Source organism: Thamnophis elegans, chromosome 4 (genome assembly GCF_009769535.1).
Source record: "Thamnophis elegans isolate rThaEle1 chromosome 4, rThaEle1.pri, whole genome shotgun sequence".
Lineage (NCBI taxonomy): Eukaryota > Metazoa > Chordata > Lepidosauria > Squamata > Colubridae > Thamnophis > Thamnophis elegans.
In genome coordinates, this window is record NC_045544.1 from 90,592,917 (window position 1) to 90,618,997 (window position 26,081).

The 26,081-nt window shown below is 39.1% G+C and overlaps 1 protein-coding gene across 1 annotated transcript in view; it reads left to right on the plus strand.

Annotated features, from left to right (window-relative positions):
- PTPN14 (protein tyrosine phosphatase non-receptor type 14) overlaps window positions 1–26,081 on the plus strand; it is a 132,874-nt gene that overhangs the window by 62,304 nt on the left and 44,489 nt on the right. Inside the window, exon 3 of the mRNA XM_032217033.1 lies at window positions 2,411–2,580. Within this exon, the coding sequence (XP_032072924.1) occupies window positions 2,411–2,580 (170 nt within the window). The remainder of the gene's footprint in view (window positions 1–2,410; window positions 2,581–26,081) is intronic.

Genomic DNA, 26,081 nt, shown 5'->3' on the forward strand with positions numbered 1-26,081 from the left:
GGAACGCTGGAGAAGCTTCAAATGATATATTTTGTTTTTGTTAGTTTGCTTTTGGAATCTCTTCTGATGACTTTTGTATTACTACATTGTAGTACTTTAAAAAAAAAAAGCTACCAAAACCTGCTGCTGTTTAAAAGCTGTTCTGAATTACTCTGCAGCTCTAGCTTTCTTCCAACTGATCTAAGTTTTAACCACATGTCATTTTGGATAATTGGCAGCCTTTTATCATAGCTGATACAGGAAACTTGGATTCTGGTTGATAGATGTAATAACATTTATTGCTATGCTTGTTTTCACTTATCCCCCCACAAATAATTCTGGAACCATATTTTTACTGAGATCTGTGCCATTTGGTGTTGAGAAGGAAATGAAACACCAGAAGATTTAAATTAAAAAAGGTCTAAGAATATTTAGAATATAGCCGATTTCTGTTATATTTCATATCTGGCAAAAAAATGAGTTCCACCAATTATTTCATGATGAATTTTTATTTATATCCTAAACAGACATTTTCAGCCAAGGAATTGAAAATTTAATGATTTTTCTCAAGAGTCCTCAAAATCCTGTTTTTCTTTAACCTCTTTTAGTTAAGACATTGAACAGGTTACTTTAATTAGTTGAACTTTTTAATATAAATTACAAATAGGTTTTTTTTTTTTTTACTCCTTGATCTTTTCCTCCTTCCTGGGACTTTAAATATTTCAGTTGCAGTTCCTACATGCCACTTAAGGCTAAATTATTGTCTTAAATAAAATAAAAACTGTATTCACTGGAAAAAGACTCAGCTTTTAACTCCAATCCTGAATCCAGCTTTACATCCTGCTAATTTTGCTGATCGGATTTTATGATTGTTGATATTGGTAAGACCTAAAAATCACATTAAGCTAGAAAGCGACAATGTGAAAACAGGCAATGTAAAGACAGAAGAAGGAAGGTGTGTTGAATATGGCCAAGGTTACATCTACAGATCTTCCCCATTATTTGCTGCCTAAACCTTTTAATTGGCAATGCCAAGGATTGAAGTTGGTCATTCTGTATTTTACTGCTGACGATTTGCATTTAAATGGCTATTTAGGAGCTGAAGTGTTTACATAAAGGTTTATTTAAATATATAAAACTATGGTTTGAATATCTTAAAACAAATCTTTGGGATGCTTGGATGACGACGTATTTCAAAATGTCAGACTGCCCTTTATGGCAGGGATCACCAAGCTTTTGGACCTCAGGAAGCACTAAATGCATAATTTTAAATTCCGCTAATATGATCTGCCTAATGACCGACTGAGTGCATATGGCTAGGTGGTCATACGGGTGGGCATGGCCAACTCGATGTCACATCAAGGGGCGCCTTACCAGCCTCTATTTGCCCCTCCCATCCCGGCCACTCCTTGACTGCCCACCCGGGTTCCTTAGTGCCCCAACAGGAACCAGTTGTTGGAGCTAAGCAGCCACTATGAGAAAGAGTTGGCAAAACAGCTGTCTCAGTTCAAATTGGTTCTGACCAAGGAGGAGGCTCAGCAGAAGCACCTCACTGAGGACTACGAGCATAGGCTTTCCAAGCAGAGGGAAGAACTATGGGAGTGCAAGGCCAAGTACTGACGCCTGGAGATTCAGCGGGCTGAGATGGTCAACCAGTTCCAGGCCATGATGCAGTATCACTGGAACAAAGCCCTCCGGTTCTTCGCCACCAGTGGCACTTCCCTCCAGCCTTAACCCAAAGCCCCACACCAGGAGGATGAAGCAGACCCCAGGTCGGAATTTCTATCCCCCTCCAACCCACACAAAAAGACCCCAAAGTGGGAGACTCTCTGCAGTAGCACAAACGCTAATTGTAGGTATCCGTCCCAGGGGCCGTATTTTGAAGACCTCTGATTTAGTGCAGTATAAAAAATGCAAATAATTTTTCTGCGGACCACCAAAATTTTCTCTTGGGATGGCTTCTGGATTAGGAGATTTCAGCTGCATCTCTTCCATAATTCCTATATAATATAATATCTGTAATTACAATGATTCCTATATTGACATCTATGACATTTTTCCATGGCTGCAACATATTTATTGAATGTGCATTATAATGTAAGTGTTTTTAATTGTTTCATAGTTGTTCACAACGCAGAGTCACTTGCTTGAGATGGGTGGATATAGCGATTAATAAATTAAAAAATAATAAAGTAATTTTGAAGAGCTTATTTTATGATCCCAGATGTGTTAAATCACTTGCAAAGGTCAAATGCCTTGTGAAACACCATCACGGAGGTACTCCAGAATGACCTGTGAATTCATTCTCCAATTTGCATAATAACAGTTAGGAAGCATGTAAGGGAAAAGGGAAAAAAAGAGAAACATTTATTGTTTGCAAAGACCAAATAATAACTTTTTTGTTTGTTTTTAAACTTTTCTCTTTCTCTAGACACACTATTTTGGCCTTTGGTTTCACAACAAGAGCCAGCAAGTGCGATGGGTAGAACTGGAGAAACCTTTGAAAAAGCAGCTGGACAAATTTGCCAGCCAATCTTTGCTATTCTTTGGGGTCATGTTTTATGTACCCAGCGTTGCCCTCCTGCAGCACGAAGTCACAAGGTATCTGTTGCAAAGATGCTTCACTTTTCTTTGCTGCACAAATATTTTCTTGTTGAAGAGATGTCTCCCAGACATCATTATTTGCAATTCAGAATTTTGCCTTAATAATGTATTTGCTCTCTTGTCTGTTACAGTTTTCCTTTTCTTGTTAACTTTTAAACATAGGTTAGCACTTAATAGGTCTACTTAATATCTTAATTAGGCCTAATCTGGATTTGCAGATTCAAACTCAGGTTTGAAAATCATGGTTTGTAGCAAGTCAACTCTTCATAGATGGCAGTACAGATCCTACTGTGGTATTCTATTGTGTCTGAAGTCTCTCCATGTTTCTATCTGGTAGAAATGATGGTGATCCACATTCATCTTGTACTATTGCATGCTGTCCTGAACAGACACAAAGGATTGAACTATACATTATTTATAAATAATGCTTTTAGTTCTTTGCAATCAGTAAAAAGAATTTAAATTGTATAATTAAGACATGTCAAAGTATAAGCCATGTGGGTGAATGCCTTTATATTTATGAATATAAATTAACAGAATAACTTAAGAGTTAAGTGAGAATATATGCTTGGGTTCTGCTTATATTTTCCTATAAATGCCTTGTTTTTTCTGTCTTTATAATAGGACACACAACAGAATTCCTTCCCTATCTCTGTAAGATCTCTAAATGAATAATTTTGCAAATGAACCATGTATTTTCTGTTCTTTTCATAGTAATTTGTTTTCTTCAGTGGAATCACCACGGAACATTGCAATTGAATGTAAACCTTGAAAATACAGTAGCAGCTTCCTTACCTGGGTTCTAGCAATAGTAGCAGCGTAAGGCACGCAGTAGTGGTGTCAAGCTCACATCCTGTCTCTGGCAAGGAAGCAACTGCCTGATTCTGTTTTCCCTGCCAGGAAACCTGTTCTTGCAAGTTCTTGCTATTATCTCAGATTTGTGTTGCAGCATGCCAGCCACTCTGCTTTGGAGAGGTATTGCATCATATGTGCCTGCTCTTGCCAGAATAGTAAGAATGCTGTTACTTGTATGTCATTATTGCACTTAAGGCAACTTCTGGTGGAACCCTTCTAATTGAAACTGTCTTGTGGTGGGGGACAGGACTTGGCTTATTACTGTTACTTGCAATTTTATACAGGATTCCAATATGACTCAGGAGGAATCCATAATCTGTTCTGGTCCAGAACACAATACAATACAATGCAATACAATACAATACAATACAATAGCAGAGTTGGAAGGGACCTTGGAGGTCTTCTAGTCCAACCTCCTGCCTAGGCAGGAAACCCTATACCGTTTTAGACAAATGGCTATCCAACATCTTCTTAAAGACTTCCAGTGCTGGGGCATTCACAACTTTGGAGTCAATAGAATGGGCTTGTGCAAAGTATCATGGGCCCTAATACTTCATGCAGATTCTGCAGAGTCGTGACGAGATGTTGGCAGTGCCTTTTTGAAGTCCAGTTGGATATACTGGTGCAATAACAACTGTATTGATAACTCATTGCAAGCCTGTATAATTTAGGAAGGCTTTGTCTAAAAACATCTTTGTTAGGAACATTTAGATAAAAAGTCATTTTATCTTCTGGGTGAAAGTTTTGGGTGAAGTTATTGGTAGATTTGGATTGCAGAGGATGCTGGCACTCTCCAGCTTGATCTCTTGTTTTTATCTGGTTTTGGAAAAAGAATAAAAATAATAAACTGCAGAGCTGTGCACTTTTCAGTGATTCTGAGGAGGTGCTTTGAACCTAACCCAAGCTTAGCATCTCTGCTATCATTAAAACATCTAGTCTTTTTCAGTCTTCTGTGCAAACATGAAAATAATCTTTTTTTTAATCTTATGCCTGAAATTATTTTTGAAGCATGCACAGCCTTATCAAATTTCTCACTGACAGCCTATGACAGACTGTGTAGAGCAAAGGATAGTGAAAGGTAATCCTGGCAAGATGAAACTGCCTCTAGTAAATGGGTGAGATGACTTGGCTTTAAACGTGCCACCTCTGTTGGATGGGGTTTCATTCTTAAAATAGTGGATGTCTGAATGTGAGGTAGCATTACTTCTGGAGTTTGAGGAAATGGAGAAATGGTGTGAGGTGCACTTTTCTCCAGTGTTCCAGCCATTCATTCTCTAGTTATCTGGTTGGAGGGTTTTCATGTGGTTTATACAGAACTGTCCCTCAAAGGCAGTTGATATAAAATGCAATACTTTGATTGCTAGCATATGCTAGGCATTGTTGTCGTATTAACACTGAATTCCAGTTTTTATATGCTAAAACTGTTATTTCTTCCAATGGTCAGTTCAAAGTGTAGTTGTGAATCTTTTAGTTTAAAAGGCTTTTGCATCTGAAAAGACCCTTTTCTTCCTCATGTTATTTCCCATGTACTCTGAAAATTATTTGAGGTCGATTTGCATCCCTGACCTAATAAAGCTAGTCAGGAAGGCAGAAAGCTGAGATGTCTCTATGCAGTGTCTCATATATGGAACACTGTGCCCCAAGGCATAGTTTATTTCCATTGCCTCTGTAGTCTATTGGCAATTAAGAATTTTTTTTAAAAAAAGCATTAGATTCTGCTGTCAGCACATTTTGTAGTTATTGATTATTGGGTTTGATGTTTCTTTGATATTGCTTTTGTACTGACCCCAGGGTCTTATCAGAGAAGGGGATGGGGGTAGGAATATGGCCATCTAATATAATAGGTGGAAATGTCCACATTTGAGGGAAAAGAACAGTGTTAATAATCCCTGTAAAATATTCTAAATTATATTTTTGGATTTTCAGAATTTTTCTTGAAAAATATGATATACTGTACAGGTCTGAGAAGAAGGAAGTAAATTTTTTGAATCTTTTGAAGTTTTGTATATCTTTGCAAACGATCTTTACATAGGTCCTATTAATATATATGGTAGGCAGTTAATAAATAATACTACAGTTTAGTATTTGTTTTCTTTATGTTACAAATAAAGTAATCCAACACATGATATAGCAATATGAAAAAGAAATTAGTTTTCTTGCTTCAGTCCATTCAATTAAAAGGGCAGCTAAAGTGAATTATATGAACACTTCATTAAACAACAAAGGTTGATTTGGCTACTCCTACCCTATGTAGATTTCTGCCTTCATTTGTCACACAGTAGTTCTCGCCACATAGTTATAGAGGTAGATCATGGCTTACTTTAAAAAAAATGTAAAGCTTGTATATATAATAATTGGTGCCCATCAGTCTGGGAGAACTATTTCAAAGCTCTGGGATTGCACCAATCAAAAGTCAGAGATAAAGTCTTGGAAAGAAGATGATTTGAAAAAATAGCGAATCTTCTTAACAATGGCTGTCATGATGGCTGTATATAAATCTAAGTGCTATTACTAGTTGGTAGGGAGAGCCTTTGTATCTTCAGAATGTCAACAACTTGCCATCATTGAGGGTATCATGAATCAACAATTGTACAGGAGAGTACCAGACTGAAGCTGACATGCAATAGCATTGTATAGTGCTCTCAAGAATTCAAAAACATTTAGAAGAAAATGGATAAAAAGAATAATTTTACATCACTCAGATTTGGACTGACTGAGGAGAACAGTCTTAAGTGCCCGTGGTACCATCTGTGGTGACTTTGAATGTGACTCCTGAAAAAATAGGGTTTCTGTGCTCCCAGTTCAGCCACTTATTTCCTGAATTTAGTTTCTTCCTGGGTTGTGGAAGTGGCCAGGGAGGTAACCCACAGTTGGGTTCATGCTGTTGTGGCAGCTTCTTTGATAGAGGGGCTGGTGCCTCGGCCTTGAAAGAGACAATAGTGCACGCCCTCCTCAAGAGTCCATCCTTCTACCCAACAATATTCAATAACTTTTGACTAGTTTCTTACCTCCCCTTTGTGGGAAGGATTTTGAGAAAGTGGCCTATGAGCAGCTGAGGAGAATCCTGGAGGAAATGCAATATCTAAACCTATTTCAGTCAGGTTTCAGACTGGGATTTAGCACTGAGACAACTCTGATTATGTTTTTAGATGACCTGTGGCAGAGCTGGGAAGGTAGTGGGGCATCCATTCCTCTGTCCCTTAATGTCTAATTGACTTCCTATATGATCAAACATGGAAAGCCAGCTGTGTGGGTTGGGGATTGGGAGTCCTGTTTTACAATGGTTCTCTTCCTTTTTCTAGACCTAGCTCCAGTTGATTGGTTTAGGTTGGATGCTGAATGTAACTAAGATAAAACTTTGTTCTGTTCTGTCCTCTCCTCCTTTATTTCATTTACATGAAACCACTGGGCAAGGTCATCTTCCAATTTCTGGTTTGATATCATTTCTGCTAGAAAACCCCAAATATTGCTGAGGCAAATCAATTCGTCATAGACTAAGGTTCCTACATAGCAATGTGAGAGACTGATCACTAATTAAAAGGAAGCCTCAGTTGCAATTATTGCAGCCAAAGTTAGTACAACCAGTTACTGACTCTAAGGACACACAATTTTTTCCCCCACATTGACACATTACGTAATGAATGTAACAAAGATAAAAGTTTGGAATTTATTTATTCTCTCAAATTCACTTTCTTTATCTGTAGGATTTAGAGTAAGCTCTGATAACATTCATTTCATTTTAATAATATTCACAGATATGCAAAAATTCAGAAAGTCCAAAAAAGGTTGTTACACTGAATTACAATTGTCAATCAGAAAATTGCACAAACGTGTTCGTCTCTTAGTATTTTGAAGTGGCTCCGAGTTGTACATTTCACTCATCTGTCTTGTGAATTCCATTTTATTGGCATTTTCCTTGCCGGCCTCGTTCATGCCTCTAATCAGGATTGATTTTCCCAGAGTTATCATTTCCTTCCTGGACATAAAATGAGGAATTTGTCATGCGCTCCATGTTCTGTCATTGTTTACATATCAGCACCCAGTTCTCATCCTGTGATTCTAACTTTCCTAAAAAGTGAGCAGGATGACGATCTGTTTTGCTGTGGTAACAGAATATAAATCAAAAAAGAAAAACAGCCACATTGCTCCCGCCACCCCCTTTTCCTGCAAGGAAAAAGACACTCATAGTTTCCTCAGACAGTTTTGCTTTGGTTTGTATACCTCGTACATGGTTTCAAAGAGCTGCAGTGGGAAATTATAATTGTTATGGTTTTTTAAAGAATGCACAAAATTCTGTGGAAGAAGGAGGTAGCTCTTTTTGCTCTCTTTCTTTTATCCTTTTTATTACTTATTTACTACATGTGTAATCCATCTTTTCCTCAGGAGCCAAAGGATATGTGCATAACTCTCTCTCTCTTCCTAATTTTTCCCACAAGTGCTGTGGGAGGGACCTTAGGCTAAGATAGTGGCCCCAAACCTTCCTCTTAGTGTCCATGGATGAGGATAGATTAGAACTTATGTCTCCCTACTTCTTAGTTTGACATCTTAACCACTATGTTACACTGGGGTCAAGTGGGGTTCTAGATGTCTTTTGTTCAGCAGTGTTTTGCTTCTGAACTAGTCTGTTTCCATGCGATGAATAGGCCCATAAGAGAAAATGTGTTGACTGTGGAATTGGAGCCATGACTATGACTATCAGATACGTCATAATAAACATCTCCTTCATACTTAGTGATACCTTTAAAACATACAAGGTCTCGGTCTCTCTCTCTCTCTCTCTCTCTCTCTCTCTCTCTCTCTCTCTCTCTCTCTCTCTCTCTCACACACACACACACACACACACACACACACACACACACACACACACACAGAATGAAAAACTTTTCCTGGTTTCACTCTTCTGTAAGGAAAGTCAAGCAGATGCCTTGAGAATGATCCCCTCAAGGCATTTCTGCAGGGAAAATGGAGGAGATTGGAAGAGGAGAAACATAATCAATCTTGCTGCTTACGCTTTGACTGTGGTCCAAATAAATTGAAGCTTTCTCCATATCTAGCATCTAAAGCTTCCTTCATATCCTGTGTTTCTAACAATTGTTTTTAAATGAATATTTGATTAAATTAGGTAACCTACTTTTACAGTCTGCCTTTGTGATAGCAACTATCGCTGGTGTTAAATTATGATGGCTGTTCCAAGTGTTTTTCTTTTCAGACTTGCTCATAAATTTTCTGTTTTTGTCAGAGAACAATGAATCCTCCTGTATTTTTCAGAACGGAAAGTAGGGCTCCTGTTACATTAAACATGTTAGTAGAAAAGGATCTTAATTGCATTATGAAACATGCCAAGAGAATGGTAGGGTATTCTTATTAACCGAATTTGTGTAATACAACATTCATAATGATACGAGCAATATGGAAAAGACATTACTATGGGTAGTCCTCAACTTACAACAGTTCATTTACGAACCATTTGAAGTTACAACGGCACTGAAAAAAAGTGACTTTTTGGCCGTTTTTCACATTTACGACTGTTGCAGCATCCCTATAGTCACTTGATCAAAATTCAGCTGCTTGGCAACTGGTTCATATTTATGATGGTTGCAGTTTCCTAGGGTCACGTGATCTACTTTTGCAAAAACAAGAAGCAAAGTCAATGGGGAAGCCAGATTCACTTAACAACTATGTTACTAATTTAACAAAGGCAGTAATTCACGGTGGCAAGAAAGGTCATAAAATGGAAAAAAATCACTTAACAAATATCTCACTTAGCAACAGAACTTTGGGATCAATTGTAGTCGTACGTCGAGGACCACCATTTATTTATAATATTGTTGAAGTTATAATGTGTTTATTATGAATATTTATCAAGTTTCAGTACAAATAAAAAAGCACAGCAGTTATAAAATTTTATCCAAGAAAATTAGTTCACAGATTAATAGCCAATTGTAAAAACGAAAACAAGCTAAACACAGCAAACATGCATGTTTAAGAAGCATGCATATTTGAAACATTGGCCTTCAATGCAGTCAAGCAGATATCATCCATAGATACAATAAAATAAAATAAAATAAAATAGGAACATAGAAGCTGTCAAGATTAAAGAGGGTAAGCTGGCATAACTAGGCCCTGTATTTACCAAAACTATCTTATTCATCAAAACAAGAACTATTCCAACTGCGTGTAAAGGCCATCATACTTTCACGAAGTTGAAGAGAAGTGGGGGGGGGGGAGGGCAGAATAGCTGATTTCAGGATATTTTTAAATCCTCGTTAATGTACCATGGAGTACAAAAGAATGTAAGATGAAATAAGATAGTAGAGAGAAATAAGAGCTGGTAGTTACCAGTGAAGTTGTGAGCAGACCACTTTAAACATAAGCACCACTAGTTTAAACTGGGCTCTAGTTCAAATGAGAAGCCTATGGGGAGCATTAAATTGTAATATAACATAAGAATAATATGGAAGGTCTAGAACAGCCCAGATGTCTCTGTCCTGAACTGTGTTCAGGGAATGGATATTAGAATTCAGAACACTTACTGGAACACATGGTAGTCACCTCTGTCTGGTTCCTAGGAAGGTTTGCTCAATAGAAATATTTGCTGTAACATCACAAAGTCAGCTGTCACTAATCAAGCCTTGCAGTTAAGGTTGAAAGTGAAGGAAGTAGATGTCATTTGTTAGTCCCAGGAATGGGGATAGCACCATAGAAGATGAGAAGCTTGATCAGGCTGAAATGTGGCAGTCTCCCATTTATGAGTTGACTTATGACTGGCTGCTTTTTCTTTTGGGTTAGGTGAGGTAGTTATAGCATGAAGGAGATGTTCACCTTTCTGGGATAATATCTTCATGATATCTTACAACTTCAACCAGCTTTTGCAATAGATTGAAGAGATGTCGGTACAGCACATACAATACAATAGCAGAGTTGGAAGGGACCTTGGAGGTCTTCTAGTCCAACCTCCTGCCTAGAAAGGAAACCCTATATCGTTCCAGACAAATGGCTATCCAACATCTTCTTAAAAACCCAGTGTTGGGGCATTCACAACTTCTGGAGGCAAGCTGTTCTACTGATTAATTGTTCTAACTGTCAGGAACTTTCTCCTCAGTTCTAAGTTGCTTCTCTCCTAGATTAGTTTCCACCCATTGCTCCTTGTTCTACCGTCAGGTGCCTTGGAGAATAGTTCGACTTCCTCTTCTTCGTGGCAACCCCTGAGATATTGGAATACTGCTATCATGTCTCCCCTAGTCCTTTCTATTAAACTAGACATACCCAGTTCCTGCAACCATTCTTCATAAGTTTTAGTCTCCAGTCCTCTAATCATCTTTATTGCTCTTCTCTGCACTCTTTCTAGAGTCTCCACATCTTTTCTACATTGTGGCGACCAAAACTGAATGCAGTAAAGTGGTATTAACACTTCATGTGATCTTGATTCTAGCCCTCTGTTTTTGTAGTCTAGAATTGTGTTGGCTTTTTTGGCAGCTGCTGTACACTACTGGCTCATATTTAAAGGGTTGTCCACTAGGATTCCAAGATCCCTCTCACAGTTACTACGATTGAGCAAGGTACCACCTATATTGTACCTGTACATTTCATTTTTCTTGCCTAAATGTAGAACCTTACTCTTTTCAACTTTGAATTTCATTTTATTAGATAGTGCCCAATGTTCAAATTTGTCAAGATCCTTCTGTATCTTAAGCCTGCCTTCTGGAGTGTTGGCTATTCCTGCCAGCTTGGTGTCATCTGCAAATTTGATGAGTTCCCCATTTATTCCCTAATCTAAATCATTGATGAAGATGTTGAAGAGTACTGGGCCTAAAACAGCCTTGGGTACCTCACTGCATACTTCCCTCCATGTAGATGCAGTTCCATTGAGGACTACACGTTGAGTGTGGTGGATCAGCCAGTTACGAATCCACCTGATGATGATGCTGTCCAACCCACATTCTTCTACTTTATCTAGTAGTAGGTTATGGTCTACCTTATCAAATGCCTTACTGAAGTCCAAGTAAACTATATCAACAGCATTCCTCTGGTCCCTAATTTTGTCACTTTGTCAAAGAATGCAATAAGATTAGTCTGGCATGATCTGTTTTTGACATACCCATGTTGGCTTTTGGCTATTACTTTGTTTACTTCTAGATGTTCGCTAATTCGTTGCTTGATTATCTTTTTCAGAATCTTTCCTGGTATTGAGGTCAGGCTGATAGGTCTATAGTTTTCTGGATCTATTTTTTTCCCTTTTTTGAAGATGGGAACCACATCAGCTCTTTTCCAGTCCTCTGGCAGTTCCCCTGTGCTACAGGATCTCTGAAAGATATAGTTCAGTGGTTCTGAGATCTCATCTGCCAGTTCCTTCAGAACCCTGGGGTATAATCCGTCCGGTCCTGGTGATTTGAACTCATCTAGGGTAGACAGGTGCTCACTTACCATTTTCTTCCCTATTTCATGTTCCTAATCTGATTTTTGTGGTGTTGTTTTGATAGATTGGACTGTTTTATCCCTTTGTGTAAAGACAGATGCAAAAAATGAATTAAATAGTTCTGCTTTCTCCCTGTTGCTTGTCACCTTCCTGCCACTTTCTTCCAGCAATGGACCAATTGTTTCCTTAACCTTTTTCTTGTTTTTAACATGTTGGAAGAAACTTTTTTTGTTATTTTTTACTTTTGTGGCAAGTCTTTCTTCATTGTGAGCCTTAGCTTTCCTTACTTAATCTTTACAGGCTCAGGCTATTTGCTGATATTCTGCCTTAGTTATGTTCCCCTCTTTCCACTTTTTATACTTAACTTTTTTGTCTTTCAATTTTGTCAGAGAGTTCTTTATGCAGCCATGCTGGTTTCATGTGCAGAAAGCTCCTTCAAATACTAGAAGTGCCACTTCAGGTGCTACACCAGCCGAGAGCCCAGGGAAGGGGTGGCGGTGTGGCTATTGTAGTCCGGGAGTCTTTAGTACCTCGTAGGATCCCTGCTCCGGAGCTTGTCGGGTGTGAGTCCCTGCTGGTGAAGCTGGACCTCAAGGGTCAAGTGGGTCTGCTGCTTACGTACCTGCCTCCCAACTGCGTTGCAACAGCCCTCCCCTCGCTCCTCGAGTCAGTAGCCGAGCTAGCAGTTGAGTTCCCTAGACTTATAGTTCTGGGGGACTTCAACTTGCCTTCGCTCGGTGAACACTCTGATGGAGCGCAGGAGTTCATGGCTTCCATGACAGCCATGGGCTTGACTCAAGTAATCCGAGGCCCAACTCACTCAGCGGGTCACACGCTCGACCTCGTATTCCTCTCGGAGCAGTGGAGTTACGATCTTGGTCTGAGGGGTAATGAGACCATACCCCTGTCGTGGTCAGACCACTACCTACTGAGGCTAGACTTCCGGAGGCCAAACCCCCACCGTAGGGAGGAGGAACCGATCAGCTGGTTCCGCCCCAAGCGACTGATGGATCTTGTCAGGTTCCAGACGGAGCTTGGGGTTATTCCTGATACCCTCGCCCACAGTTCGGCGGAGACCCTCGTCGCTGCCTGGCACTCGGCAGCTTCGGAGTCTCTAGACCGGATTGCGCCGCTACGGCCCCTCCGGGTCAGCGGCCCCCGGAGGCCTCCTTGGTTTACTGAGGAGCTCCGGGAGGTAAAGCGCCGGAGGAGACGCCTAGAACACTCGTGGAGGTCCGATAGGTCCGAGTCGAAACGGGCACTTTTAACAGCATGCACCAAGGAGTATATTCGGACTTTAAGAACAGCAAAAAGAACATATATTGCCTCCTTGGTAGCGTCCGCCGAGTCTCGCCCAGCCACCCTGTTTAGGATAACCCGCTCCCTCCTAAATAGGAGGGAGACGGGGGACTCCCTACAGGGTAAGGCTGAGGAGTATGTCCAGTTCTTGGCGGACAAAGTTGCCCGGTTTCGAGCGGACCTGGATCCACCCCAGTAGATCCAGCCGAGACACAAGGAGAAGACTTGGCAAACCATCTCTGGGTTGAGTTTCAGGAAGTTGCCTCTGGGGATGTGGACAAGGCTATGCGAGCTGTGAGTGCCTCCACCTGCATACTGGACCCGTGTCCCTCCTGGCTGGTTGCCAACAGCAGTGAGGTGACACGAGGCTGGATCCAGGCGGTTGTTACCGCCTCTCTTCGGGAGGGGTACTTTCCCACCGCGCTCAAGACAGCGGTGGTAAGACCCCTCCTGAAGAAACCATCCTTGGATCCAGCTGTTCTTAATAACTATCGTCCAGTCTCCAACCTCCCCTTTGTAGGGAAGGTTGTTGAGAAGGTGGTGGCTCTCCAGCTTCAGCGCACCTTGGAGGAAGCTAACTATCTTGACCCCTTCCAGTCTGGCTTCAGACCCGGTTACAGCACAGAAACCGCTTTGGTCGCATTGACCGATGATCTCTGGAGAGCTAGGGATGGAGGCCATGCTTCCATCCTAGTTCTCCTGGACCTCTCAGCGGCTTTCGATACCATCGACCATGGTATCCTTCTGCGACGACTGCGGGAGATAGGGGTGGGTGGCACTGTTTTGCAGTGGTTCTCCTCCTATCTCTCGGACAGGTCGCAGTCGGTGTTGGTGGGGGGGCAGAGATCATCCCTGAGGCCCCTAACTTATGGGGTGCCGCAGGGGTCGGTCCTATCCCCCCTACTATTTAACATTTACATGAAACCGCTGGGCGAGATCATCCGAAGGCACGGGATAAAATACCACCAATATGCGGACGATACACAGTTGTATCTGTCCGCCCCGTGCCAACTCAATGAAGCGGTGGACGTGATGAACCGGGGTCTAGAAGCCGTTAAAGACTGGATGAGAGCAAACAAGCTGATACTCAACCCAGACAAGACCGAGTGGCTGTTGTGTTTTCAAAACTTACACCCCTCAGAAAGGGCCCGCAACTTGGGAGTCCTTCTGGACCCACAGCTGACTTTTGACCACCATCTCTCAGCTGTGACCAGGGGGGCATTTGCCCTGAATCGGGAGGCCCTCACAACAGTCACTCGAGCCCTTGTGATCTCCAGGCTGGAATACTGTAATGTGCTCTACATGGGGCTGCCCTTGAAGAGCATCCGGAGACTTCAGCTAGTCCAGAATGCGGCCGCGCGAGTGATTGTGGGCGCACCACGGTTCGCCCACATAACACCGATCCTCCGTGAGCTGCACTGGCTACCTGTCGATCTCCGGGTGCACTTCAAGGTTCTATTTACCACCTATAAAGTGCTCCATGGTAGTGGATCTGGCTATTTGAGAGACCGCCTTCTGCCAATTACCTCCCTGCGTCCCATCAGATCGCATAGAGTTGGCCTCCTCCGTATTCCATCTGCCAGTCAGTGCCGACTGGCGACTACTTGGAGGAGAGCCTTCTCTGTTGCGGCTCCGACACTATGGAACAATCTCCCCGTGGAGATTCGTACCCTCACCACCGTCCAGGCCTTCCGCACAGCCCTCAAGAACTGGCTAGCCCGTCAGGCCTGGGGATAAGTTTACTTTTGCCCCTCCCGAATGTTGAGTGAATGTTGAGTTTTACTATTTAATTTACTTTTATGCACATTTCTTTTTGTATTGTCCTACACTCCCTTCCTTTTTGACTGTAAGCCGCCCTGAGTCCCCTCAGGGAAAAGGGCGGCCTATAAATGTCTAATAAAACAGAAAAAAAAAACAGAAAACACTCAAATATTAAGGTAGCCTTGGAGCAGTGTGAAATATAAGCAACATGACTGCTTTGCTTTTAGAAGGGAACTATATTACAGTGTCAATGGGATGCTTGAAAGATTTTTCCACATGCGGGTGCAACAAAAGTCTGTATAGAGCAGGTGGTTTTTTTGTAGTGGGTGGTGTTTCGGGGAGTGCTGTTCATGTGTTGGAGTTAATTGTATGCTTTTAGCTTCCTTTCATTATTTTGAATTCTTTTACAGAGTCAGAAATTTATCTCGTGACCTTCAGAGTGACAACGCCTTCAAGGCCACAATTCTATGTTCATAAAATAAATTGCTGAGGATTGTAACTTTTTCTTCCTCCAGTGAATGGAGAGCTTGTTCTCATTGTTGATTATTGGGAAAAAAAGAGTTATTTATGCCAGAAACTTTAAAACGCCATTAATTCTTTATTAGTTTGTCAGATTTGGAGGAAAATGCCTTTGTAATGAAAGTTGTAGAGGTATAGGCAGGATGTTGGAAATCTTTCAGTTGCACATCTCGTACAAAAGGCAGGGAATTGTTTTTCTGCACCATATGTGTCTATAGAGAATTTATTTATCTTGGAGTTTTGATTTTCTTGTGAATCATCCAAGTTACTTGATACATAAGCCAGCCTAATTTCATTATATATAATGCATTTTACAATTGCATATGCCATTCATAGGTTTGTGGGATTTGATTTATATCAGTCCTGTGTATCAGATGTGTAACTTAAACTCCCTGAATTTCAAAGTGTACTAAAATGGGAGGTTCAGAAAATGTGAGGTGTGCAGGCATTGAATTCAAAGTCCTGATCATATTCCATGGTTTCTTGTGAAAGTGTCACATAGAAGAAGCAGAAGGAGAAACAAATGATTGATAGAAAGATCTCATGGATTTAAAGAAAGCAAATTACACAGAAAAGCCAGAGCTTATTGGATTTGGCCAATATTTGGCAGATGAAGGAAGTTAGGTGGGAGTCTGGGATTGGGGATGGGATAGGATGGGGGCAAGAAATATAGAAATGGTTGAAATGATGACTCTTGACATTAAAGTTTCATAGGCAGGAAATCTATGGAAGTAGCCAGAAGCTATGGACTAAATCACAATGGATATGGTGGGAAGATAATAGGTGTGAAGGACTAAAGGATATTAAGACTATCTCAGGCAAGATTCAGGTTAAGCAGTAGTTCCTTTAAATACATTCCTTCCATGAACAGTAACCTGTTTAGATGGAGCAAGGACTCGATCTAGATCCCTAAATGGTTTACAGAAATTCCCAAGAATTTGTCATCTAAATAAAGATGCAGTAGCTAGTGAGAGGACCAGGGTTTGCAAGACTTTTTTTTCTATTCTAAGATTTTATCTCTTTATTCATGAAATATATATTCTGCTTCAAAATTTGCATAATATTACATCTTCCAAGTTGCTACCATAACTACATACTTGTAAGGTAGATTAGTAGATTCTGAGAGACATTGACAGTCCCCAAATCACCCAGTCAATTCCATGGCAAAGTATAGACTTGAACTTGTATCTTTCCTATCCTAACTCAGTAGTCTAATAACGAAAGACTACAAATTTGGTTGCTTATTTATTCTAGCCTCAGATTTCTACTATATATTGCCAAAAGGACATTTCCAATTTTATTTCTTGTCTGTTTTCCGTTTTCTGTTTGGCTAACTTTAAAGTAAAAGTTTTGGACTAAATGGATGCAGCTTGGCTTGTTGTAGCTTAACTAGCACATTCCCCTATTCAAGAGTCTGGCAAATAGACAGCAGACAAATGAGTATAAATACATGCATACAATTAATTAAATCAGCGCAATCTCTTTATGACTTAAGAGCTCTTACCATTTGGTTTCAGAAGCATCCTAATCATGCTTATCATCTTACTGAATTCCTTTGGGAGACTGCTTTATACTATTGATTGATTAAAATATATGCAAATGTTTATATTTTAGTTTTAAGCATGAACTTGCTCAAAGGTAAACATAACTTGACACTTTTTAAAATATTTGCTCTCATATTCTGCTCCAAAATGTATGCAGAATTTATTTTTCTGTCACAAATGAAACAAAAAGCAAATTTTCTGTTCAACTTAAGATGTCTGGAGAATAAAGTGAACTGTAAACTAACAAACTCTGAAAATTACATCTTAAGGAGATTTATGAAATGTTCATACTTTCTACTGGAACTTAAAACTAGTGATATAGCACTCTTGTGTAAAATAAAGGTAAGCCTTAGAGGCAAGCAAAATACTTTGTGGTGAAATTAAAATATTGAAAGCAAGATGGTTTATTTACAGTAGCATTTTTTCAAACTTGGCAACTTTAAAATGAATGAACTTCAATTCTCAGAATTCTGGTAATTGAAGTCAAGATACCTTAAAGTTGCCAAGTTTGGAAAAAAAACACTGATTTAGAGTTTCTTCTTTGAAAGCTGTAATTTTACATATTTACTTCTGAGTAAAAATATATAAAATTGCAAAGTATGACCTCCTATGCTAGAAGGTTACATACATTCCCAAGTCCTAGGACTTCCAGTGCTTTGCCATCTATATGGCACTCATCTAAATTATATGAGTACCATATAATATGAATTCAGTTTCATTCCATGACAGATATTTCCATGTTATCTGAGTTCTATAAAAGTGGAAGTCTCATAGAGTTGTAACATCTATGTATTGAGTTACAATCTTATGTAATTATGTTGTGCTATATACTCTATTTATACCCTTGATCTATGCCAAGGAATTAGAGTAGATCCCAAGAGTTGTAGAACCAATCGGCCTATGATTAAATTGCAAAGAAGACTAAATATTAAAAAGTGTGCTATACTTTCCTTACATCTCATTTTTGTAGACTTCTCTGAACTTTTCAAAAATTACCCTTTCCATCTGGTGAGCAATGTATTTATCTAATTGCACAAGACTTGGTTTGCCCATTCCCCTATATAACTTATTTCTACCAATCCAAGCAACGTAACTCTGAACATAAATCTGACGTTCCATTTTCTAATTTGAAAACTGCTATAATGCAGGTGACTTGAAAATTGGGATTTAGTGAACAGCTTGTTGATGTGCAAAGTCACAAAAGAATTCCATTCACTTGCCCAGACCTGTGGTATTTCTCTACAGGTTGGTACTGTAATGAGCTATAAACACATACCTGAACTGGGCTGCTGGCACAAAGATATTAGTTTTATAAACTCCCTTTTGAGTGTTGACCAACATTTGCTAAAGGGCATCCGTATAAACTTCTGGAACATGAACAGAGTGAAAGTAAGCATGCTTAGAAACAATTTTAATACTGTCATGAATAGGGAAATGTTGCTCCACTTTCTTTTTGCTTAAAATAAAAAAAGCTTAGGGCATCTGATCAAGTATCCCTGCAGTTTCCTACATCACATAATATTGTGATATTGTCTTAATCAGAATGTGAAGGTGTGGCCTTTTGGCAGAGTGAGAATGAACCTCTGCCTTTCAGGCTTCTTTTCCCCTTTCATGTTTCTTCTCCAAGTATGTGTGGAGATTCCAGGTCTTCTTTGTTTGGTGTTTCCTTTGAACTATCAGTACTATCGTTCATGCTTACCTAGCAAACTAGGATTGTTTCTGTTTTTAAGAGAAAGTGGGAAAAAAATTCACCTTAGGATGAAATGACTATCTACAACTCACCTGTTCCTGGAGAGAAATCTGGCAGGGGATGAAATGAAGGGAGCAAGGCAAGACTACACCCCTTCAATGCTTTGTTGTCATAGTGCCAAATCTTTTTACAGAAACTTTCTTGGTGAAAATATAAAAAAAAAAAAACATAAAAGAGGCAATGATGGAATCAACAGGAAAAATGCTATGACTCCCTCCCCTAAAAAGAATCTTTGGACATATTAAAATGGAAAAGCATAATATGCTTCTTTATTTCTACTAAATAAGAGTCCAAAGCTGAGCATAGATAGTATCAACCATGCTACAGAGATTAACTATATTATAGAAATCTGTTCTTTTGGATTATCTTAACATTTCGTTCTAACTAACTCCGGAGGTGCATTTAGAATGACAGGCAGGAACCAGTTTAACCATTAACCAGACTGAATATTAGAGAAATTCTCAAATTGTTGATTCCCATTGCTTCCACGTGTGATTCAATCTTCTTCCCCCCTGTACTGTAATAGTTAGTAGTGTACCCCTTTCTGGGCAAGCAGAGGCATATTTTCAGATGATTCAGTTGATGTTGGTGGAACAATTAAACTCTATTATGGTGAGGTAAGTTTCAAACTATGTGAGAGATTCTGCCCCTTAATCTACTATGCCAAGCTGTAGGATAATAAGTACTTCGACTCATTTAAATATAGCAATTACATCTAACTTGATTGAGCATAAACTGACCTGTCACCAGCCTAAAAGTGTCAGCACGATATGGGGAGGGTCCTTTCTGAGCCTCTTGCTGCACCCACTATCTAGCAGCAGGCTATGCTGTGTCTGACCTCTAGACAGCATCTCTTTGCCCTAGCTCCCAAGGTCTTTCCCACATATCATTACAGTAGGGGAGAGATAACTGCTATAAAATACAGCAAAAGCCAATGTAAGGAAACAAATAAGCAGATCAAGAGATGAATGGTTGAAGTTGCAGCAATCAAATATAAAGCCCTAAAAAACAACGAATATCATAGTTTGTGCTAGGAGTGAGATAGAGTACGTATGTGCCATGGATATTTTCGTATCTGTACATTAAATATATTTCTGCACATTGATGTGAATATTTTACATATCATGCTACATGACATAAACAAAAGGAAAAGACAGACTGGCGATAATTTCAATAGCATGAGAAAACAAGGCAATCCTATTCTGAGTGCAAATTTAGTCTGGAACAAACTCTTCATCTGCCCTCTTATTCATTTATGTGAGACAGGACAAGCGTCTAACACAGGTTTTTTTTTCTTTTGACTTATTTTATTTCAACGTCGTTCCCCCCCCCCCAAAAAAAAAACCTTTCCCCCCTTTAACTGCATTTTTCTGGGTCTAGGAATTAATTTCCTGAGAGCCTCTATGTTTGTTTGTTTTTATGCTTTCACCTTGTCCCCAATTTCATTTTCAGTTTGAGGTTTGTTTCACAATGCCTTTGAGAAACAGGACAGAAATAAGGTTCAAATGAGACCGTTCCAGAAATATTTAGTAATGTTTAGTAAATATTTAGTAATGTTATTCTCATCAATAGTCGTAGAGTAATTGTAGTGTGAAATGTTATTTAAAAATAGACATTTCTGATATCATGCTGAATATTTCTCTGGTATTTGGGTTAAATTATAAGCGGCTCAAAAAGGGAGCTTTGTGTGCTTCTAAATTGTTTGTGGAATCCCTTGTAATTTGCTCTAATTAATTCAAGCATCCAAAGACAGAAAGAAGGACTGGATTGAAACTCCATCTTTCTTTTAGCTGCAAAACTATATGCTTTTCAAAATTCTACATACTATCTTTAGACATTTTAATAAATGCCTCTTTTATTTCATTTTCTTTTTACTCTATTCCAGAGCAGGTACAATTCACACTGTTACACCAATGGGAATGAATACTTTTTAAAAAGAAACCTTATTCGTTAGAGGACAATGATTTAGGGCAAATAGCCTCAGGATAACATTCTCTCCCTTGTGTCCCAGTCTTAGTGGCTATTTTTGTTGGCAAGATCTCCTGAAACGGAGGAGGCACTAGGACTCTTTTTAGAAGCAACTTAAATTCAGCCCTTTGGGCTAGTCTGATATTTTTAGGCATTTTTTTTAAGGTTTGGAGATTTAAGAGGCAGCATGGAAGCTTTGAAGCTTTACAAAGCATTTTTTTTCCAAAATGTTTTCCTTGCTATGAAAGCAAGCATCTTAGATTTATATACTGCCTCATAGAATTCTAGAGCCTCATAGTCAAAGCAAGTGGAGAACAAGACGAAGCTCTTGTGCGTAGGAGCAGTTCAGTGCAAGGGAGCTACAAGAGATGACTAACAATAACTTGTTGGGCAGTCAGAAGATTTTTATTCAGAACCAAAACATTATAACTTACTATGCAAAATCCATCTATTTAAGAGGGAAGATACTTATGAAGATAGCTTTGTATATGACATGCTTGCCTATGTTTAAGGGAAGCATAATATACGGAATTAACCTAATCATCTTGGTTTACAAAATAGAACCAAAATGTAACCATGCAAACTAGACTTGCTCAAGATGCTGGGCCAAAACAAGGTCAGCTACTTTGTGGTTCAGCGCATTGCATGAAGCCAGCCTCTGTGGCATAGCGTGCCAATAGGAAGCTGAACAAACTGCATCTCAAAAGGAATGATCTTCTAGAATTACGAGAAACCTAATTCTCTTCCCTTCAGTGTCTAATGACAATAGAAACTAGATGGATCCGGTAGGGAGATTATAGTTTTCAGGAGTTAAGTAAGCAAAGCAGTGCTCCCTTCCATAGGCATTCATAGTAAAAGTGAGAGGAAATTAATGTCATGATATTGTTAGGATTCAGAGATATTTCCTTACCTAAATAGAGAATGGCCACTGGTGGACAAAAAAATAGTGGGAGTAGGAACAACTTCCACATTGAGTTTGATCAATGTCCCCATTGGGAGCATCATAAATCCTGCCTGCCTGCCTGTCTTCCTTCCTTTCTTCCTTCCAATATGGACTTGCAGATAGTGCGTGGATGGTGGAAGCTTACACTCTCACGAGATTCTCCATTGACTTCCAGTTTTTGGTAAAACCAGCCCATAGTAAGCAACTGATTTGCTTAAGGGAACATGTTGCTTGCTTAATGACCAAAGCAGCTGCTTTACTACCATGAAATTTGCTTAAAATCTATAACATGGTTGTAAAATTTTACACTAAAACGGTAACATTTGGTCAGGCATGAGGGTGACCTTCACCACTTATAACTGTGATGAGCAGGCTCCGTTGTGGCCGTAAGTTAAGTACTAGTCTTACTGCTTAATTACCATCAGACCTTGATAATGTGGCGAAGGCTGGTATCTATTTCTACTCAGAAGTAGTGAATTCAGTAGAGACTATCCCAAATGTGTGGTGGTCTCTATTGGTGTTTCTCAACTTAGCAAGTTTAAGAATTCTAAGAATTGAAGTGCACACATCTTAAAAGTTGTCCAGGTTGAGAAATGCAGATCTATATCATTAGCAAGATTATTTTTTAACCTTCTCCACCTCTTTGGGTCTGCTTGCAATTTAAACAGAAGATTAAACCCTAAAATTAGTTTCTACTGGAATTCTAACTCAGAAAATGTGTGTGTGTGTGAGGGTGGGGGGGAATGAGAATTGATATTTTGATTTGAGAAGTGGGATTTTTTAACTCTCAAATAATATTTTGCATGCAGAAATCTCTCTGCCTTACTTCTGGGTTAAGTTTTGCGTTGAGATTCGTACCAAACTGTTACCCACACCTCTGGTTTCATTGCTTGGCTTTACATGGGGATTCTGCCATTCATTTCTTTCCAGGCTCATTTTGAGAGAAAACAAATGATAACCTTGACGTCTTTGTTTAACAATTGGTTTGGGGAGCATTGAAAAAAGCGATTTACCACTGGTCCTCACATTTACAACCTGCATGGCATACCTGCAGTCACATGATCAAAATTGGGAGGGGGAAGATGCTTGGCAATTTGCATATGTTTGCCATAGTTGCAGTATTCCTGTGGTGGAATGTAGCTGTGGGAGCAAGGGGCTCTTTTCCAGAAGGCAAAGCAAAAACATAGCCTGCAATGCCTGGTATGCAGGAAAAAGGTAAAGAAAGACTTCTTCCCCAACAGTTCACAGAGTATATTTACTGTATAGTTATACAGATAACTAAAGGGGGTGGCTCAGTGGCTAAGATGATGAGCTTGCCGATCAGAAAGTTCGGCAATTTGAATCCCTAGCACCACATATCGGAGTGAGCTCCTGTTACTTGTCCCAGCTTCTGCCAATCTAGCAGTTTGAAAGCAAGTAAAAAATGCAAGTAGAAAAATAGGAACCACCTTTGATGGGAAGGTAACCGTGTTCCATATGCCTTCGGTGTTTAGTTATGCCGGCCACATGACCACGGAGACGTCTTCGGACAGTGCTGGCTCTTTAGCTTGGAAATGGAAATGAGCACCGCCCCCTAGAGTTGGGAACGACTAGTGCATATGTGCGAGGTGAACCTTTACCTGTGCTGATAACTACTTTTTAGTCTTATGAGATTTCTATTCATTAGCAAGCAACAATAAAGAAATTGTTCGGAAGAGCACCACTTGTCTTTCCTGGTTCTTGAGGCTTGACAGTAGCAGGGTGACCTTCTCAGGGAGCTTCTGACATGCAAAATCAACACAAGAGGCTGGATACACTTAATTATTTGCTTTAATAATTGCTGCAAAAAAAGGTCATAAAATTGGGTGCAATACACTTAATGACTGCATCGCTTGGCAATGAAAATTGTGATCCCAAATTTGATTGTAAATCAAAGATTATCTGAGTAGGAATGAAAAATCTTACTGGAGTTTTGATCCTGGCTGGTTCAGCCTGAAGGCACCAAATTACCTTAGATAAACACTTTGCCTTCTTCTGCCTCTCTGTTACAATCCTGTCATTTGACTGTAAATACAGTGATATGCATCTGATAAAGCATAAGTTTACAATTCGTGTTGTCTGCTGAAGGAAAAAAGCCATCTTGTAATTATGCCTTTGTTTGGACTTGTTTTCCACTCTTACATGCTTCCCATGAAATGAGGCTGACAAACTGTGTTCGTATTATTGATAATAAAACCATGTATATTCTACTCAAAAATAAAAGTGACAGAACCAAGGAAGCTCCATGAAACTTGTTTAGTAGAGAAGATATTCTGGACTTGGGTATAAGTCTCTGCTGACTGCAAAGCTTTGCCTTGAATTGATTCTTTTTTTTTATTTCATCCAGGATGTGGTGACCCTAAAAACACACAACCAACTCGTACAATTCAGCCAGTTAGGCTCGTAAGCCAGATTTTGTGGTTTTGCCTAGTGCACACTGTGCATACTGTGGTTCGATAAACCATAGTAAAACAATCTATAACTTAACATAATTTTAAAACCCAGACCCAGTCTCTCTCCCTCCCTCTCCCGCTCCCCCCCAAAACCCCACAAGAGCTTGTATAGATGCTACTCGGTGTTTTTCTTTTTATCATTTGTCATACTGTCATTTGGATACTCTTCAAAAGCCTTTAAAATATCTGGGAAATTCTCATTCTGTGAAAGCTCCCAGGATTTCTTTTTCAGTGAATGGTGATGGTTTGAAGTGTTTCTTCGTGATAATGTCGTGACTGTTACAACCTGGGAAGCCAGGCTTGTTGGAGCTTTAGTGCTGTCTAGTGGCCGATGTTTGCCTGCCTCTGTTTCAGAGATTGTATAGCATGACTTTGGATTTTATAACAAGGAGAGCAAAGCTGTTTTTCAATAGAGTTTCTAGATAACCAAATTAAGCTCATCTTATAATAAGAAATTACTCTCTCAAAAAAGTGGTCAAACATTCCAGTGATCATTGCAATACATCTTTGTGTTTTATCCTATTATGTGCATCAGTCATGTATATTTGCAAGGCAAGGGTTTGTAGGATTGTGCTTTTCTTGTGGCAGAATACACCCATCCATCCACCCAGACTAATTTGATTGGTACCTGAATGGCATCTTTTTCTAATGCAATATACTGTATAGTACAGTACTGTACAGTACAGTAGTAAAATGTTTGGCAGAGTAAAATTCTTAGGGAGGAATATCAGTTTTTTATTACTATTATTATTTTGTCCAGAGCAATATTGAGCTTGGTTTATATTGTTTTTGTGTTTTTATTTGTGAACTGCCCAAAATTAATTGGAGTTGGGCATTATCTAAATTGAATCAAAAAAATTAATTGGAGAGTATGCTTTTTAAAAAAAAAACTGAATCTTTAGATGATATGGAAGGAATAGCTCCCTAGAAAGTGGCTGTGACTAATACAAAACTAAACTAAAGTTTACCTCTGTGTTTCTAATAATTCTCCCCTTTTATCATATTAAAAATTACAACTTTTAGGGGCTCTGGGATCACACCTAAAGTTTTGAGAACCTTAAGTTGTGAACCTGTGTTAGGTTATATCGATTAAACCAAAAGCTTGCAAAAAAACCTAAATCCCTCAGCCAATTGAAAGAGTGGGTTATTTTAAAAGTTACCTGATTAAATGGCAATACTTTTCTTTAAAAAAGTGAAACATTTTAATTGCTCCAATTGATTTACTGATAATTGGTATAAATTATTCATGTTAACTCAAAAATAAATCCCATTAATTTGAATGGAAGTTTCTTCTAGCCAATTCAACATATTCTTCAGTTTGAAGATGATAGGAAAAGGGCATTTACAAAAAGTAATACTTTTGGTTAGAAATTGAAATTGATTAGCATACTTTATGCATGGAGAATTTACTTTTTATAGACTTTTCCATTGTTTTTTGCAAAGTAAAATCTCAGTTGTGGAAGATCACAGGATAACCTTACAATATTAACAGAAATTGCAAAATTCATAAACAGTGTTGTAAAGGCAGATTCTTTTTGTTTCAATTATAACCACAGACATAAGCAAGTCAATCTTCCTAACCTCTTTATAGATATTACATTGCTCACCCAAGGAAATCCTTTAATGTTTAACAGATGCTTCTCAATTAAATTGGTATCAAAATGCCGAGTTTTGCTTTTAATTTCTGATGGTACTGTCTGATATTGACCTCATTAGAGAGAAGACTAAGATGATATCAGAATACATATTCTCCAAAGTTAAGAGATAGTATTGTTCAAACCTTTTCAATACTGCCATGCAGATACGGCATTAAAAATAATAATATATTTTTTGGTCAGGGTGAAATAGTCATCCTTGCCTACTTATACAAAATATAATGCCTACTTGATTTAGTCATAAGTATCACCTTCAATATTCCTTTTCTTATACAGAACAGAACAGCCCTATCAATACTTAAAACCTATTGAGAACA